The 17,412-nt window shown below is 43.3% G+C and overlaps 1 protein-coding gene across 1 annotated transcript in view; it reads left to right on the top strand.

Moving 5' to 3' along the window:
- Positions 1–461: 461 nt before the first annotated feature.
- CYTH4 (cytohesin 4) overlaps positions 462–17,412 on the top strand; it is a 40,846-nt gene continuing 23,895 nt past the window's right edge. Inside the window, exons 1-5 of the mRNA XM_060245501.1 lie at positions 462–649; positions 9,434–9,516; positions 10,972–11,036; positions 12,463–12,529; positions 17,191–17,309. Coding sequence (XP_060101484.1) covers positions 628–649; positions 9,434–9,516; positions 10,972–11,036; positions 12,463–12,529; positions 17,191–17,309 — 356 coding nt within the window. The 5' untranslated portion in view covers positions 462–627. The remainder of the gene's footprint in view (positions 650–9,433; positions 9,517–10,971; positions 11,037–12,462; positions 12,530–17,190; positions 17,310–17,412) is intronic.

Here is a 17,412-nt window from a genome sequence, read left to right as displayed (position 1 = left end):
TCCCTTAGGTTTAACTGTGTTTAAAAAACCGGTAGTTTAATGGCTTGCCCTAAATTCACATGATCTTAGTTTTAGGATAAGGTTTACAGTACAATCTTAAGAGTTATACCCTTCTGGGCTTAAGAAGATATGACTTTGCTTAGGAGTGCCCTCTATGAGACTGCTGTTTTAGATGGTTTAGCTGCTTTTCATATTAATGTTGCTTTAAGCCATTCCTCTTTCTTGTACTCTTTATTATTGGATGCAAAATCTTCCATGGAATGACAAAATATGTTGCACTGGCCCTGCTAAGGCTCATAATGATACATATATTGAGGTTCAAGACCCTGCTTCACAAGAACAGAATGGCCCCTCCTGTCAATACGATGTGCCGGTACTGTGGGTTTTCCAGGAAACACCCAAAGTTCATTAATACTCATGTTGCAATATGAGCAAATGGTTTCCTCTGTCAATCAGAATAGATGAGGAGGAACCTAGAGGAAAAGGAGGAGTCACAAACCAGAGCAGATCTCTTGAGCTGCTGCCTCCTGGTTAGTTATGATTGCACTGAAGTCACTTTAATTCTGAAGAAGTAAAGAGGAAGTGAACCCGGCAGCTACACTACATCTGCGGCCGTCGTGAGACTTCATGATGGATGTTTGTCCCACCAGTAAGTCTTCTCTTTAAAATATTTTGATCATGCCTTTAGTCTGTCTTCTTTGTATATATGCCGGGGATCCAAAATGAGCAATCTGATAGAAACACAATCAACTTAACCAAAAGTATGAAGGGGAAAATGAGAAAGTGGGAGTTGCTCTGATTTTTGGGTGTGACTTTAAAGACAGTCAGTTTTAAAGGCTTTAAAAAAAACATCTCTAAAGAATCTGGCTTAAAAGGGAGAAAATCCAGCTCCTGTGCCGTTTTGACACAAGACCATTTACTACCTTTGGGGCTACATCTCTTCCTTGGGAGTGTGTCCCACTGAGTAAAGGTGCATAGGTTTCTGAATGCATTTGCATTTGTATCATTTTCAAATAATGATGAACACACATTACACCTGTGAGAGGAAAGCAAAATTCTGCACTCTGGAGTTTCAGTGAGGTACATGAGACAAAAAAGAAAATGTTAGAATAAGGACAATCCAGAAAACGATAACTGCAATTTTTCCATGGTTCTTGTGTAGGAGTGCTTCACAAAGCCACAATTTCTTGATTCTGTTTGGAAGAGGAAGTCTTTTAAAGTATCAAAAATCAGATGAGATGATAAAATTAACACATGACAGGGTTTCTTTTCCAGTTCAGACAGATGTTTCCCCCCTCCCCCCTGCCCCTCGCTTAGGTCGGACTGGTAAACCAACAAGCCTAATTTCATATACAGGAGACAGAAAGTCAGGATCTATTATGTACTCAACAGGTTTGACCTTTGCATCATTTTGATCCCAAAACAGGGCACCCAAACAAATGCAAGGAAAGCCAGGGACACAATAGCTCTGTAGCAGTTTTTCAGGGAACACATCTTATCACTAAACCCTGATGCAAGCCTTCCTGCCCTCCCTCTCATGATCTGCCTAAATTCAGAGAATCAGCACTGCTGTCAGATGAACATGATTAAAACCTCCAAGGAAGGAGAGCCCACCACCTCCCAAGGAAGCTTGTTCCATGGAGGAGCCATTTCAACAGGAAGTTCTTCCTAATGTTTAGCCAAAAACTCTTTTGATTTAATTTCAACCCGTTGGTTCTGGTATGATAGGGATGATAATCCTACCTGCTAGCAACTTCAGGTATAGTTTCATGTAATTTATGTAATTCCATGTAATCCTATCCTATACGTAGTTTATATAAACCATATTTTCGGCATGCAAACGAGGACAGTGGCACCTATACCTTTTCAAAGCTCTGTAGAGAAGAGGGAATTTCAGCTAGATCTACTTAACCTGAATGATAAACTGTGTCCCCTGATTAAATAGTAGACAAAGGTTTACTTAAGAAAGAGGAGAGACAGAAATAGGTTCCTAACAATCTCTAGCTGAGAAAGAGAGTAAGACTGAGTGTGGCACTTCTGAGAAAAAGGCAGAAATTGCTCTAAGAGTAGAGATCTGGAGAAAGACACTTAACAGAGGAGAGATGGTTCTGACCTCACTATCCTGTCTAATGGTCTTCTTGCTGCCCCTTGAAGGACTTCTTTGTGCACCAGGGATTGCCTTTTCTAAAACCATCAAACATCACTTTTTCCAGCTTGACATTTGATTTAAACCCCACATTTTCTGAGGTACTGGCTCCCCATTTCATTTATAAAGTAAACATATACGGGCTCTTTCTTACAAAGAGATTTGCATGTGTTCACTGTAACTCATGAACAGGACTTTTCTGGAAGGTTCTTGGGATACAGAACTAATAACAGGCCAATGCAATACTTGGTTCCTACGTATTATTAGCATAACATAAATGTTTGCAATTATTATTATAGAACTACTCCCTACGTATGAGTTGAACCAGAGCTGCTGAGAGGGAGGGAACAGGGGCACAGACTTGCAGTATATCAAGATGCCCTTGGAGCTTAGATGCCCTAGAGGTTTGGACAGGGTGTTTCTGGGAATAGCAGCAGCATCTCTGTTCTAATCAAGCAACTTACTCTAGTTCTCCTGAATGTGAGGGCCAGAGAACATTTTTGTGGGTCCATTGTAGTTTTCAACAACTTTGGTTGCTACCTCCTGGAGAAGCCTAGGCATGGAATAAAATCTTGCCAATTTACTCATGCTTATTTGTGAATCCCTCCCCAAATAATATGTCAATAGCTTTGCATGCTGAATGTGGTATAGGGTTCACAACTTTTAAATGGGTCCCCCCTAGCTGTCCATTTAATATCAGTTTGCTGTGCATGCCATTATCAAGTATTATCAACTGCACTTTTCCAAATACTATTAAAGGGAATTTTTTTCCTGGCCAGTTGGCAATCATACAGAGGGGAAACTAGCTAGGTAGAAGGACAGTCCAAAGCGGATGAATTTCCTTTAGCTGCTCTGAAGGCAGCAGCTCTGACTCCCTCACAAACAACACTCATCAAGTCAAGACCCGCTTCTAAAGACATGGAGGCTGTGATCACGCATGCTAAATAATGCAGTTTCAATCCACTTTCACTGTACTTTCCAGCTGGATTTTACTGTACTAGCAAAATCCAGTTGAAAAGTGCATTTACAGTGGATTGAAACTGCCTTATTTAGTATGTGTGATCGCAGCCGGAAAGTGGCAACTTGTCACCTGATCCCCCACCCCACAAACCCAAGAAGCCCCTTTCTTCTCTTTCTGGACTGACTCAGTACAGGCTCCAAACTAGACAGCTCCGAACTATGTCCCCAGCCCAAGTTTCATTGCCTTCAGTCACAGGGCAGCAGCTGGGAACTGATTTCCAAAGCACCTCAGAAGCCTGATTCATATTGCTAAGGCTGACAGCTCAAGGTTGGGAAATACTTGGAGATTTTGGGAATGGAGCCTGAGGGGGGCAGAGTTTGGGGAGGGGAGAGACTTCAGTGGGGCATAATGCCGTAGAGTCCACCTTCCAAAAGGGCTGTTTTCTCCGAGTGAACTAATCTGTGCCATCTGGAGATCAATCATCATCCCAGGAGATCTCCAGCCACCACCTACATATTGGGACTGTGGCCAGGGCTTTTTTTGTAGAAAAAGTCCAGCAGGAACTCATTTGCTTATCAGGCCACACACCCCTGACACCGAGCCAGTTGGAACTGCATTTCTGTGCATTCCTGCTCAAAAAAAGCCCTGACTGTGGCATGAGAAGAGAACGGGCTTCAGCTCCTCTCCACCCCCACCCCCATACCTGCCACCATGAAATGGTCTCAGGGTGCTATTTGCCCCACTGGGGATTGTATGTGCAGTCCAGCAGCACACATGCAGCCCCCCCCCAAGCAAATAATGTCCCTCCCCGGTTATGTAAGTTCAGAAAAATAGTGCAGAAAGGGGAGCAGAAACTGAAGGATATTCTCCCCTCAATATAATCTGAATTGGCCGCTGTGGTACTTGTGACATTAGCTCACAGCAACTGCCCTCTGACTGAAGACACTGAGAAGGGAAATAGTGGCTAGATAGATTTTCCAACCTCTAGGTGGGGCCTGGAGAGCTCTACAACTGACCTCCAGACTACAGAGATCAGTTCCCCTGAAGAAAATGAGGGCTTTGGAGAGTGGAGTGTATAGCAGAGGTGGCCACCCATGGCTCTTTTGCACACATTGTGTGGCTCTTGAAGCCCTCACCACCTGTTGGCAAGTTTGGAGAAGGCATTTGTCTTTTTAAATCATTTCTCCAAGTGATTTAAAATTACTTCACATTTTAAATCAGTCAGTGGCTTGGAGAATGTATTTAAAGTTGCTTTCTTGTCACATCTCCCTCCTGCATCTATTTGATTTCCTTCCTTCCAGCTCTCAAACATCTTCTGACATTCATTTCTTGTGGCTCTCAGACATCTGAGGTTTATTCTGTGTGGCTCTTATGTTAACCAAGTTTGGCCACCCCTGCTCTATAGCTTGCCATCCCTGTTCCCTGCCCTCCCAGGCTTTAGTCTGAAATCTCCAGAATTTCTCAGTCTGGAGTTGGCACCCCTAATGCTAGTACTGCCTGAGTCTGAACCATCCTTCTGAGTTCCTGCCTGGGACCAGCTGGCAGAGAGTTCCCTTGTGTGGGAAAATAGACACTGCCCAAGTCAGAGTTTTGTGTTGCTTCTGTGGTTTTCAGTTCTTAAGTTCACAAACCTGGACAGAGATTGATCTTCAGAGGATTTTTCAGAGCAGATGCTAGATTTCTCTCCATTGATGGATCAAGCTGTGAAAGGCAGATCCTCTTGCCAATGGTTTCTTTCTAAAGATATCTAGCAGCTAGCAATTTTGAGGAAAAATGATCAGATTATCCACCATCTGCCCAAAAAGCAATTCCACAAAATGCCTGCCAAGAAACAACAAAGAAATGAAAGAGCATAAATTAAACTCACCGACCTTCTTTATGTGCTTTAAATATGACTTATATTTTTCTTCATCCATTTCCCCTTTACCATGTGTAAACTATGCTGATTATCCTTTTATTCCTCTCTTGTTTTCCTTCTGATCAGTCGGATGGACAAATCATCCTATTTCTTCTTTCATTCTTTGATAACTGGCATTGAAAAAGAACTAAAAAAATTATATCAGGAATTATTAAGGGACCAGAAATAAAATGTCATGCATAATGCTGCTCTGTAGCAGGACCACATTTGGGATGCTGCACACAGTTCAAATTATCCCATTCAAAACAGAGCTGGGAAAAGTCCAGAAAAAGACAACCAAAAACAATGGAGAGGTTAGAACACCTTTCCCAAGGGAAAAGGCTTAAGCGTTTGGCTTTCCAGTTTATAAAAAGACAACTAGGCAGGGGGAGGCTGACAAAAATTATAGTGTTGTGAATACTTTTTTCCAACTTGGTGTGGTGTTTAGAATGCTCCTGGATCTCAACGACCCAGGTTCAAACTCCTGTTCTGCCATGTGAGCTTGCTGGGTAGCCTTGGGCCCATTACACGCTCTCTGCCTAACCTACCTCACAGGGTTGTTGAGGATAAAATGAAACAGGGGAGAATGACATTGTAAACTGCTTTGATTCCCCACTGGGGAGAAAAGCAGAGTATAAACATCTAAATACACAAATGTAGCCAGCCTTTCTCATGACAACAGAACTTCTGGTTGCCCAATGAGGAGTTCATAGTAATTCATGCAGGTGGGTCTGTTAACAGCAATTAGCTACAATGGCCAAAATTAACTTCTCTATGTGCCAGATGCAGAGGACAAATTACAGGAGAGGGCTGGACTATATGGATAGTTGCCTTCTCATTAGAAAAACAAAATCAGTTCCTTAGACTGCCATATTAATTTGCATGAACATATTACTGACACCATGCAAAAAGTATTGCTGACCTTTTACATCTTCCTCAGAAACTTCCTTGATAGATGCAAATCTTCCCTGGTAGACACTCTTCATCTGGGTATCAGCATATTTTTCACTATCCCCTTTTTTCCTTTTGTATCCTACTTTTTCCTGAGATTTTTTTTTTAAAAAAACCCCTTAATCACAGCATGTAGCTCTACTAACTTCCAGATGATAAGCCAGTTGTGAGCAACACCTGCCCTTGTCTTTATAAAGAACTCTGGTGAGCATCTTGCCTCCTCCCTGAACACATTGGCAGGACCAAATCTACATGTTTTTGAGGGGGGGGGCAAAATTAAATAATGATGCTCCCTTATGGGCCATTCTATTTTATAGTCCCATAGAATACAGTTGACTCCATACCTAATTTGGTGCCCCCTCCCCATTGGCACCCAGGGCAAGCACCCCCCTCTTCCCCCCCCTAGATCCGGCCCTGCACATTGGTGGTGAAGAATGGATTCCCCAACTGCTTTCATGGCTTCTTCCAAGAACCCCATTTGCAAATGGCCTTTATTTTCTGCTGGTTCAAGGCACCTCATCTTCCCAAAGCAAGGCACATTAGTCATCTCTCCCTACCTCCGGCCACAATTCTGGCAATACCAAAAGTGCTTGGCCAAAGTAGAAACAATAACAGGTATTGGTAAGGGCCATCACATCCTTGTGAACTGGCAGCTGGGAGTGAGCAGAGCTTCTGTGGAATGGCAGCTCCTTCCTCATTGTTGTAGCTCACAAAGATACTTTGGTAGCCAATCCTGACAATCAAAAAAGTGAAGAAACTTAACTGTTGGCATGGGAAAGTATGCATGGTTTGATGTGCCAGCTGTGGTTGTGGTTATATGAATTGCCCCTAAGTATAGTTCAGAGATGCTGATAATTTCAGAAGAGAAGCATTTTCTTCCTTCCTTCAGCCGGGTCTTCAGGCTCTGCACTGGCTCCCAATAATATACCGTGTTCGGTACAAGGTCCTGTCATCACCTTTAAAGCCCTATATGGCCTGGGACCTGCCTACCTGAAGGACCGTCTCTCCCCACATGTTCCCCAGAGAGTACTGAGATCGGGAACCCAAAATCTTCTCGCTATCCCTGGGCCAAAAGAAGCCCGCCTAAAATCTACTAGGGACAGGGCCTTCTCTGTTATGGCCCCTACATGGTGGAACCAGCTGCCGGAGGAGGTGAGGGCCCTGTGGGACCTTATTCAGTTCCACAGGGCATGTAAGACAACCCTCTTCCGGCTAGCTTACACCTAACTGATATGGGAAATTAAATGTAGCTTTACCAGATTCCTGTTATACATACTGTTGTAATGTTTAATGTTTTTAAGGTTTTAAATGTTTTGAATGTTTTAAATGCTTATATATTTAAATGCTAGTTTAATTTTATGTTTGACTATCTGTTGTGAGCCGCCCTGAGCCACTTTTGTGGGAAGGGCGGGATATAAATCATAAATAAATAAATAAATAAATAGATAAGTAAAAACTTACGGTATGGGGTGGGGGGCTATTTGTTCCATCCCCTTATCCCCTAAAGAACTATGTCATAGCTTCCACTTTTCTGCTGTATATTTAGCGATGGTTCTGCACATGAGATCCAAAATAGAGAAAAAGTTTCCAGGGCAATTGTAGTGAACTTCTCCTTTCTATCCAGATGTGAGAAGATAAAATGATAGAGTATACAAGATTATTTAAAGCATAGAGATATACATGCTTGCAAGAAAAAATCATGCCTAAAACTGCCCCAAGTGTTCCTGCTTACTTTCTTTATTTGAACATCTATTCAGACCTCTGTTTGATAAATTCACTGTAATGGGAAATAATAAAAAAATCTCTTAAAATAAGGTATAGCAAGTAACAAATCCAACTGTTAGAATCATAGTAGCTAGAAAATAAATGTTTTATATCCTTTTCAGGACCCAAACGAACCTTCCCTAACCTTTAGCAAGAAGAATCCAGAGGTTTGGGCCAATCACCATAAAAGCCTTGCTCTTTGGCTGCCAGTGATGGAGCAGGGGGCAGCGCCTGCTGCTTGTCTGATCTCATGGCTCATGAATTCATCATCTCTGGGAGAAGGCTGGTTGATATTGTATGTAATATATTGTGCAACCCTGTGCAGGGTTGTCCTGATTTGGATAGCCTAAGCTAGCCTGATCTCATCAGATCTTGGAAGCTAAGCAGGATCAGCCAAGGCTAGTATCTGGACCTCCAAGGAATTCCAGTGGCATGACATGGAAGCAGGCAGTGTAAACCACCTCTGAATGTCTCTTGCCTTGAAAACCCTACAGGGTTGCCTAAGTCAGCTGAGACTTTACAGCATTTTCCACCACCACCACCAAGCAGGACTTCCTTGACAGAGGTGGATGGACTTCAGTGAATGTAACTCTACTTAGGATTGCACTGTTGATTATCTACAGTTTGTCATTGTTCAAGGGTGACCCCCAAATCTGCCACTGCCTAATGGTAGGGTTGTCTTTGCTTACAAAGTTTGGTTTGTAAAAACCTGTTCAATTCAAAGACCATTCTGAATATCCAGTTTAGTTTTTAAGAGAGAGCTGAATATGGGCTCTGGCCCTTATTTTTGGTTTACAGCAAGAACTTCCATTTGCTGTCAGACCCTTGCTGAGCACTCTAAGCAGCCTTTATTTAACTGTAGGAACTGGTGCCCCAAGACCACTACTTCTGCTTTGGTTTGGTCTTAAGTGAGTCATACTGTGGTCTTCTTCATCTCTGACATCATCCGCCCAACTTCCTACACCTAAAAGCGGAACCAAGCACAACTTTTCAGGCTACTTTTGTGTGTAGCCACGATTTGGTAGCAAGGCCCCCCTTGTTTCTGCAAATCCACAAATGTTTCAGCCTCATGTAAGATGGAGAAAGGAACAACAAAATGTATTTTTTTTATAAATAGAAGACACATTTTATAATCTAAGAATTGGGCTATATTCCCACTGAGTGTGAACTTATAACCATTTGTGCAGAACATTTTCCACAAAACATTTACCAAATGTGGACAACTTGCCATTCAAGGGGTGGTTTATGATGAAAAAATATAATCTACCCTTCCAGGAGTGAACCCTTTGGATCATATGCTCAAACCCCAGTTAGTTGTGACATTTGTCTAAATGCAGCCCAAATGTGTGGGTAGGGGTTTTAAATTAGGGCTCATTTCTGATTTGTTTACTGCAATTTTAACTAATTGTAATTGGATTTGAGATCTGATTTTGCTGAGCAGCACTGCTTCTTGTAGCTGCCAGGCCACAGAGACAGCTACAAGCAGCAGAAAAGAACATCCTCCCTACTGGGAAGCAAGTAGAAGATGAGAAGCAGACACACCAGGATTTGTGCACAAGTCAGAATATGTTAGATTCATCTAGTAGACCAACCAGAGTTTATTGCACAAACCATGACTTAAAACCTTGGTTCATCATGACTTCAGAGTGTAGCCTTAGAATGCAGCAAGTGTAAGGATGGGGGTAAAAAGGTTCCTTGTGTGGCTTCCTTCCAGGGTCATCTGATTTGAGTGAGACTGAAAAGGCTGAGATCGAGGTAATCAAACAACACAAGACAGAACTGCTGGAGGATATTCAGGTAAGCCCTGCCCCCTTCTGCAGATGGGTCAATGTAGTGTCTGAATAATTACTAGGTTTTTCATGAGTGCAGAGACAAAGTCTCTGCTCCACACACACACAAAATGCCATTCAGAGGTTGCATCCACAGGGCAAGGATTCTCTGTTTTGCATTCATCACTGTTGCTCATAGAGGTATTCACATTGGCAATAGAGCTTCCAGACTGGAGTTTTCAGTTCACTTTCCTCCATCAGCTGCTTTCCCCCCTGTATTCTTTCCCAAACTGTACTACCAGAGGCCTTTTTCAGGGTTCTGGGCTTTTTAAATCGTCTATTGCTATAGCAATTACTGATTTTTTAAAAACAAACAAACAAACATACCCTGGAATAGCCTCCAGTGGCATGGTGGTAAGAGGCTGGCAGAAAGAAAATGGCAGTGATGTGGGTGGGACTGTTGAAAATGTGAATGTCTCAATCTAGATGGCATGCTCATGGGCTTGGACAACATTTGTTCTGAAAAGATCATTGCAAAACAAGTTTGAGAAGAAGCTTGTTGACCACAGGGAAATCAAGGAAAGTTAACAATTAGAAGATGTCATGCAGATGCTCCAAAAAACAGCATTCCAGTTTGGGCACAAAGATGGAGAAAAATATGTATGTGAAATCAGCCCTAGTGAAAATTGACATGCTTCATGGAAAGACCTTTAGCCTGCTACTCTCTGCAGGCCTACTTTGGAGTGAGATCCACTGAATAAAGTGGGTCATATATCTGAGACAATGTGGATAGATCTGTACTGTTAGCCTTGTATTCAACAATCTTTGTTCAATTTTGGACTCACTTGTGGAAATCACTGCCACTCAGCTAATGTTCTTCATCTAAGAAACAGGAATAGCAGCAACCTACCGCAAAAGGTTGAAAAGCACTTACTAGGGCTGAATCTGCCCCACAAATTTCTTGTTGCAAACCAGTCATTGCTCAGAGGAAGAGCCTTTGCTTTGCATACCGAAGGTCCCAGGTTCAATCTCTGGCATCTCCACTTAAAAGGACAGGTTTGTGCGTGACGTGAAAGACCTCTTCCTGAGACCCAGGAGAGCTCTGTCATTCAGAGCAGACAATGCTGACCTTGATAGACCAGTAGTCTGACACAGGACAGGGCAGCTTCATATGTTTCATTGTAGTTTGTAAAGTAATTTGATCATTCTATCATCTCCTGACAATTAAAAAAAAAGTTATTATTCTCCTTCTAATCAGGGATGACTGAAATGAGCCCATTTTCTTAACAAAGGATTGCTAATCAATGCTGAAAAGAACACAAAGGGCTTCTGCAATGAATGGTTGGCCACTGTGTGAGACAAGGATGATAGAATAAAATGGACCACTGCTCAGATCTAGCAGGGCTCTTCTTATGTTCTTATGATAGAGAAGGATTCATCAACTTCTTCCCAGATTTTCCCCCTAATTCTTTCTCTCTTCTAGAAGCTAAAAGATGAGATTGCTGAAGTATTTGCTGAGATAGATCGTTTCCAGCAGTCACAGTCCAGGTGAGAAACCAGGTGCAGACAACTATCAGACCAGGGAAGACCCATGGCAAGGTTGTCCTTTTCTCTGAATCCCCTGTGCAAGCACCAGTGGTTTCCAACTCTACCAATAGGATTGATGGCCTTTTTCAGAGTCCTTTTTAGAACACTTCCCTGAAGAGAGTCTTTCCTGTTCCAGCTGGACTGAGAGTCTACATGGTGATGGGCAAGGTCTAAAGGGAACTGTCCATTAGAGAGAAGCCACTGCAGCAATCAGGAGGAGCAGCAGCAACAAGAAGCAGCTACTCTGAGATTAGAGAGAGCCAGTTGCCAGCAGATGGTCAGACCAAGGAGCTTCAGGACCTGGGAGAGCTCCTGGGGACAGCAGACGTTGATCTAATAAAGGCCCAAATCCAGCTGGGATCTTATGTCCCCAAGCAAGGCCAGCTCAGTATCAGAGCCCCATTTCTTGAGTAAAAGTGCAAAGAATTTTAAGAGGCAGTGCTTTGGGTTAGAGCTCTGCATTCTAGCACTATTAACTTACTCAGATTGTGTTTTTTACCTCCTCAGAAGCTGGCCGTATGGATAGACTTGGGTAGTTGACCTGATTCTGACTCCTCCCTGGAAGGGTCTGAGTTGTCACCTCTTAGGTTCAGATTTTTGTAACAGCTTCTTTTCCTCAGAGTGATGTAGTACAGGGGTTAAGAGCAATGGATTAGGGCAGGGTGGCCAATGGTAGCTCTCCAGATGTTTTTTGCCTACAACTCCCATCAGCACCAGCAATTGGTCATGCTGGCTGGGACTGATGGGAGTTGTAGGCAAAAAATATCTGGAGAGCTACCGTTGGCCACTCCTGGATTAGGGAACTCCTTGTTTAGTTCTTCAACTTGTAATGGTGATCCAGTTGACCTTTTTTTTGCCATCAAGTCACAGTTGACTTATGGTATGACAACTCCTTATGGTTTTCAAGCCAAGAGATGTTCAGAGATAGTTTGCTTTCGCCTTCCTCCACATCACCCTAGTATTCTGTGGAGGTTACAAATAGTAGCCAGGGTCAACCTCACTTAGCTTTCAAGATCTAATGAGATCTGCCTAACCTAGGCTGTCATTTTGGGGGATGAAAAGTATCTGTAGGAAGGGTCAGTTGGGTGTGGAGAAGCTGCAATAAGAAGGGGATATGTAATATGGCATTCACTTTGGCTGTACATTCCAGCTCAGTGAGCAATGAATATGCTTATCTATAATACACAATCAGTTCTTCCAAATATGCATAATGAAATAGTGATGTAATGGGTATGTGAAATGGTTCTAAAGAAGTAGAATGGGAAAAGTGTGTGTGTGTGGGGGGAGGAGTTAAAACTAAAAACCAGAAAACACTTAAGATGCCAAAATGGGAAAGTGCCCTTCTCCAATCTGTTCTGTATTCAAATCTCCATATTTATATTTGCAGCAAACTAATCCAGAGGGATAAAATTCTGTCCGCAGGGAGGAAGAAATTTAACATGGACCCAACTAAGGTAAGATCAGGCCTCAGTCTATTTTGCACTGTACAAGTGCAGAAGTTGGTCATTAGTTATAATGTTTGGGTTCTTAAGACTCCCAGCATCAAGTTTCTAGCCTGTATAGGGGTGTATGTTTGTGTGAGAAGGCACTGTTTGCTTTTAAGAGGAAAGTATGCATTGCCCTGCATAGGCCATTTCACTGAAACTCATAGCATCTCATATTATCAGATAGTTTATCAGATAAAATTTCTTGCTTCAAAGAAACACAGTGTGGGTTGGGTAAACAGGAATGGCTGTATGGAAACTGCCAATGAAGACAATGAGAAATTAACTATTGTAGCCATATGGTGGCTACTTACTTTAATATTTTGTTTATTTTTAACTCAACCCCTATAACCAAATTGATTATTGGGGGCAGCTCACAAAAAATGCAAGGATAAAAGGCTATCCAAAGCACTAGCCATCACAACAACAAATGATAACCTCAACACATCAGAGTCACTGTAAGCAACAGCAAAACTGGTATCAAGATTGTAAAACAGAAATTAATCACTGAATAGTCAGTGAAACAAAAATTCCTTTTTAGAATAAAACAGAGTAAAATCAATTTAAAAAGATGTTCCAAGGCAGAAAGGGAAAACACAAGAGAGTTTAATTATACTCAACCAGCACATTCCACAGAAATGCCTGGCTTAACTATTGTCTTGTCACCAGGCACAGAAACTTAAATTGGCTTCAGCCAGGCCCCCCAAATGGCATTTCAAGGCACCACCATAGAAAAGGCCTTGTTACTACTCACATCACCTCTGAAAGTGGGAGCACACAGAGCATGGCCTCTGTTACAGATCTTAGCTGATAAGTAGTGTCATATGGGAGAAGGTATTCATTAAAGTCTGACTGTTCGCCTTCCTAGGTAAGGAACAGAACAAAGGGAGCTAGTGCAGACCTTTTCTTGAGAATTCTTCCTCATGAGGTGCAATGGCTCCCCTTTCCCAACCTTAAGGCCAAATCCAACTCTGGTTGGCCAGAGATTCTGAACTTAACAGTAGAAATATATATGCCTGTTTTTTGTTTTTTTGGAAAGGCAAAATATGATTTGCTAGATTTGCTCCTCCCTCCTCCACAGAATTAACAACACCTGTTTTAGAACAAAAACCACAAGCTACGCTGTGAGTCATTTTAACCACAGCTGTTTTCAGAAGCTTTTGTTGGTTGCTAGCTTCTGCTCTTGCTGGTATTCCATACCTCCTCCATCTGGCAAAGGGAGCTTCGACTCTTGCAAGCTTATATCTTGTTGGTCTTTAATGTGCTACATACTGGGCTCAAATCTAGCTATTCTACTACAACACAACAAGGTTACCCTCTGAAACTTTCCCAGCAGTTGTTACTGCCCCTAAGAGTCTGATATGCAAATGGTCTCTACACACCACCCTTGAATCCCTGAAACAGGAATTCACCATCCTCAAGAGAACCTGGAACTCTTTCTGTGCTGATGGGCCTCTTCAAGACAGTCCATTGTTTCAGCTGCTTCCTGTTGGGAGACCTCAGGGCATAAGGGCTCTAGGTAATGGCTCTCCAACTGATGATCAGCTGAGTAGCCAAGCATGGTGAAAGCTAAGCAAGGCTGTGCTTCTAATTTTAAGAGTTTTCTTTGTACACACAGATATAATAATTTGAAGAAAAAGGAATATGGAGTAAAAAAAAAAATTAGTTTCTAGCTAAACCCAAATGGACAATATTTCTAGTTCATGCCTCTCTTGCAGTCCTAAATTCAATGGATGAAGGTTGACAAAATCCCATTCTATCCCAACTATTAGTTTAGGAATTCCAGGGAAAAGATGGGGGGAGGCTCTTAGCCAGTTCAGACAGAATTATTGGCTTATTCCTGTTTTGTGGACAGGGAGGAAATTTCTTGACAAAAAACTAGAATTCCCTAATATCAGGCAGGTTTTCCACCCCTTGCTTTGAGGCAGTGTCAAAGGCATGCATTGTCTTACTGATACAACGGTGGGTGCCAGAAGTATCAAACTGGAGGAAATTTCTCCAGTGATGGGCCATGTCTACTTGTACATACTGTTTGTGGCTCCAGCGTCAAGGGGAGGGGCCAAGGCAGGCACCCTGGGCAAAATTCCTTCCTACTAACACATTCTAGTTTAATTTACAGTTTCAACTGAAATAGCACACAAGAACACCATTTTCAGAATAAGTGGAATAAAATTGGCCACAACTTTATTGGTTACAGCTATAGTAAGCCTTGGCACAGCATGGGGATCCCACTCATTGACTGACCCGCCTGCCAATCAATGCTCTGCTGGTCACTTTGGGATGGCAGGTTAGAGATTTCACTAGGGTGGTCTCCCCTGCCACCTGGTTGTGAGGGTAATCCCCCGGTTTATATGCCCCTGGGCTGGGCACCTCAATCGCCCCTCACGCCAAGATCCCTTAAGAGGATCCCCACACTCTGGAAGTGGGCACGCAGGCTGATTTTCCAGAGAATGGATCCAGCCCCATGCTGATACCACCACAAGAGCCAAGCCTCTGCCAGCTCCCGCCAAAGCCGCTACATCTGTAGCCAAGGGCATAGGGAATCTCCAATTCTGTGTAACCAGATATCTATGCAACAAATGAGTCTCCTCAGGACAAAGCAGGACTTCCAGCCATGTTGAAATCTCAGGGTGCTAAATCCAGTGACCCTCCATATTGTCCATGATCCTCTGCAACCTCTTAGTTGGCTTTTGCTTTGCCAATTCCACCTTATCCGCAGGGCATGCTCCATGCCAACTTTGGCGCTGCAGCCAGTTCCAACCAGAAGATCATCACCACCAGAGTATCTCCCACAATGTCTTCAATGGCCCTGTGTACCAGCACTCTGCCAGAGTGGCCCCAAGTAGTTCTCACCAAGTTGTATCAACAATATGCTGGGGAGCGGGGACGATGGGTGACCAAATGAGACCACACCCTGAGGGAGAGGTCCTTCTACTCCACCTCTCACTCACCTCACCAAGTGACTCCCAGCTAGTCCTGAAAGTCAGCATCCCATCCCTAGCCAGACAATGCTGTGTCTGCAAATCCAGGATGACTGGTGCTGTTTCCCCTGAAACTAAAGGAGTTAATAGTAAAGGAGTCAATGGTAAAGAGTCAAAATAACATGGCAGGAAACAGATGCGGTCTACTAGAAGTCACACAATGTTGTGTCTGCCAATCCAGGCCAACTGGCAATGACCCCCTGAAACTGAAGCAGCCAACTGTAAAGAGCAACAATACACAACAGGAACCCAATGCAGCCTAAAATAAGTCTTGTAAGCCTCTATGATAAATTGGCGAAACCAGCGGCATTCCATTTAATTCCTCCCTATATCAATTGACTCCCACCTAAGTCCACATAGATGCTTGACCAGTGCACAATGCCATGCCCCACAGATTTGCAATGTTGTGCCCACAGATCCAAATGGACTCCTGCCAGCCCCTTGGAAATGAATGAATTGATGGTAGGCCTCAGCTGTTCCCCTGAAATGGAATAAATCACTGTTATGCATCTAAAGCCAGTTGTAGATTAATGTACATCTGGTCACCTCAGTGCCATCTCCATGGCCCCTACTTTTGAAAGTTGCAAGCCATCCTCCATCACATTGTATAAGGTAGCATGGATTCGTCCCATGCACAACGCTGTGCATGCGCTCCATATGTCTTTGTGTCATTGCCCATGACAGTTGTCTCCCTGGGACTGAATAAGCCATAGTTAATAGTCAGTAGCCTATGCAGTGTCGGGGCCAGGGTTAAGGCCAGATCGCTGCTTCCTCCAGGAGATCCCCACTACAAGTGTTTGGCAGCCAGTCACTTGGGCATTCAATTGACAGATCTCATCTAGTGAAAGAGAATTTGGGCCTTGTAAGAGCTGCATAAAACATCCATTCCTGCAGTGACATGGGAAGAGGGGAGGTGCCACATTTGTGCAGTGTATCAGCTCTGCATAGGGTTGCCAACAGGCTTGCAGAAAACTGTGCTGTGTCTTTAAGAGAGGCTTTATGTGTAGAAATGGGCAGCTGAAGCTTTTCATCATGACAGGGAGAAACATCACCTCGTAAATAACATCCCATTAAATCTTCATCATAAGGATTGATTTTTTTCCCCTCCTGGCAGTTGGCAACCCAATGAGGGCCAGCATAGGCTTTGACTGCATTTTTCGTTGTGATTAACCCTGAAATGTATCCATGGAGGAGCTGTCAAGAATTTTGGATGTCGGAAGACCCAGTTTGCTCCCTCAAATGCTGTTCATAATGTAAAATTCCACTTTCTTCTTTCTGGGACCTCTTAAACACCAACCTGATTGCACAGGAGCTGCTTTATTGTGAGCCCCTTCTGAGCTGATGGGCCTGGACAGCATGGGCTGTTTACTGAAAGGCCTGGACAGCATGGGCTGTGTGCAGGAATCAGTACCCCTCTTCAGGCAGGGAGCCAATTCCATCATCAGGCTCCAGCTGCTCTGGTCTGGCCCATATAGTTGGGTCACTGAGATATGCTTGCCTGGGAGTAAGCCCTAATTGCATAAAGTGGGGCTTTCTTCTGAGTAGACTTCTGCTGAGGCTTGCTCCCTTAAATTTTGCAGAAAAGCTGCTAGAGCATCAAGAGCCCCCTGTAGGCTCTTTGTAATAGATGGTTTGGTTTCTTCCACCCAGGGGCTCCAGTATCTGACAGAGCACAAAGTGTTGTCCTCAGATGTGCAAGAAATTGCCCAATTCCTTTACAAAGGGGAAGGCCTCAACAAGACAGCCATTGGAGATTATCTGGGACAGAGGTGAGCACGCTGTCTTTTCACTTCTCCATTAACACACTGATGGTTTGCAAACCCAGGGAAAGTGTGTGGGGGAGGGGAGGGTTATTATTTATTATTTTATTTC

The sequence above is a fragment of the Heteronotia binoei genome, chromosome 8 (assembly GCF_032191835.1).
Source record: "Heteronotia binoei isolate CCM8104 ecotype False Entrance Well chromosome 8, APGP_CSIRO_Hbin_v1, whole genome shotgun sequence".
Lineage (NCBI taxonomy): Eukaryota > Metazoa > Chordata > Lepidosauria > Squamata > Gekkonidae > Heteronotia > Heteronotia binoei.
This window is presented reverse-complemented; position numbering and strand designations above follow the sequence as displayed.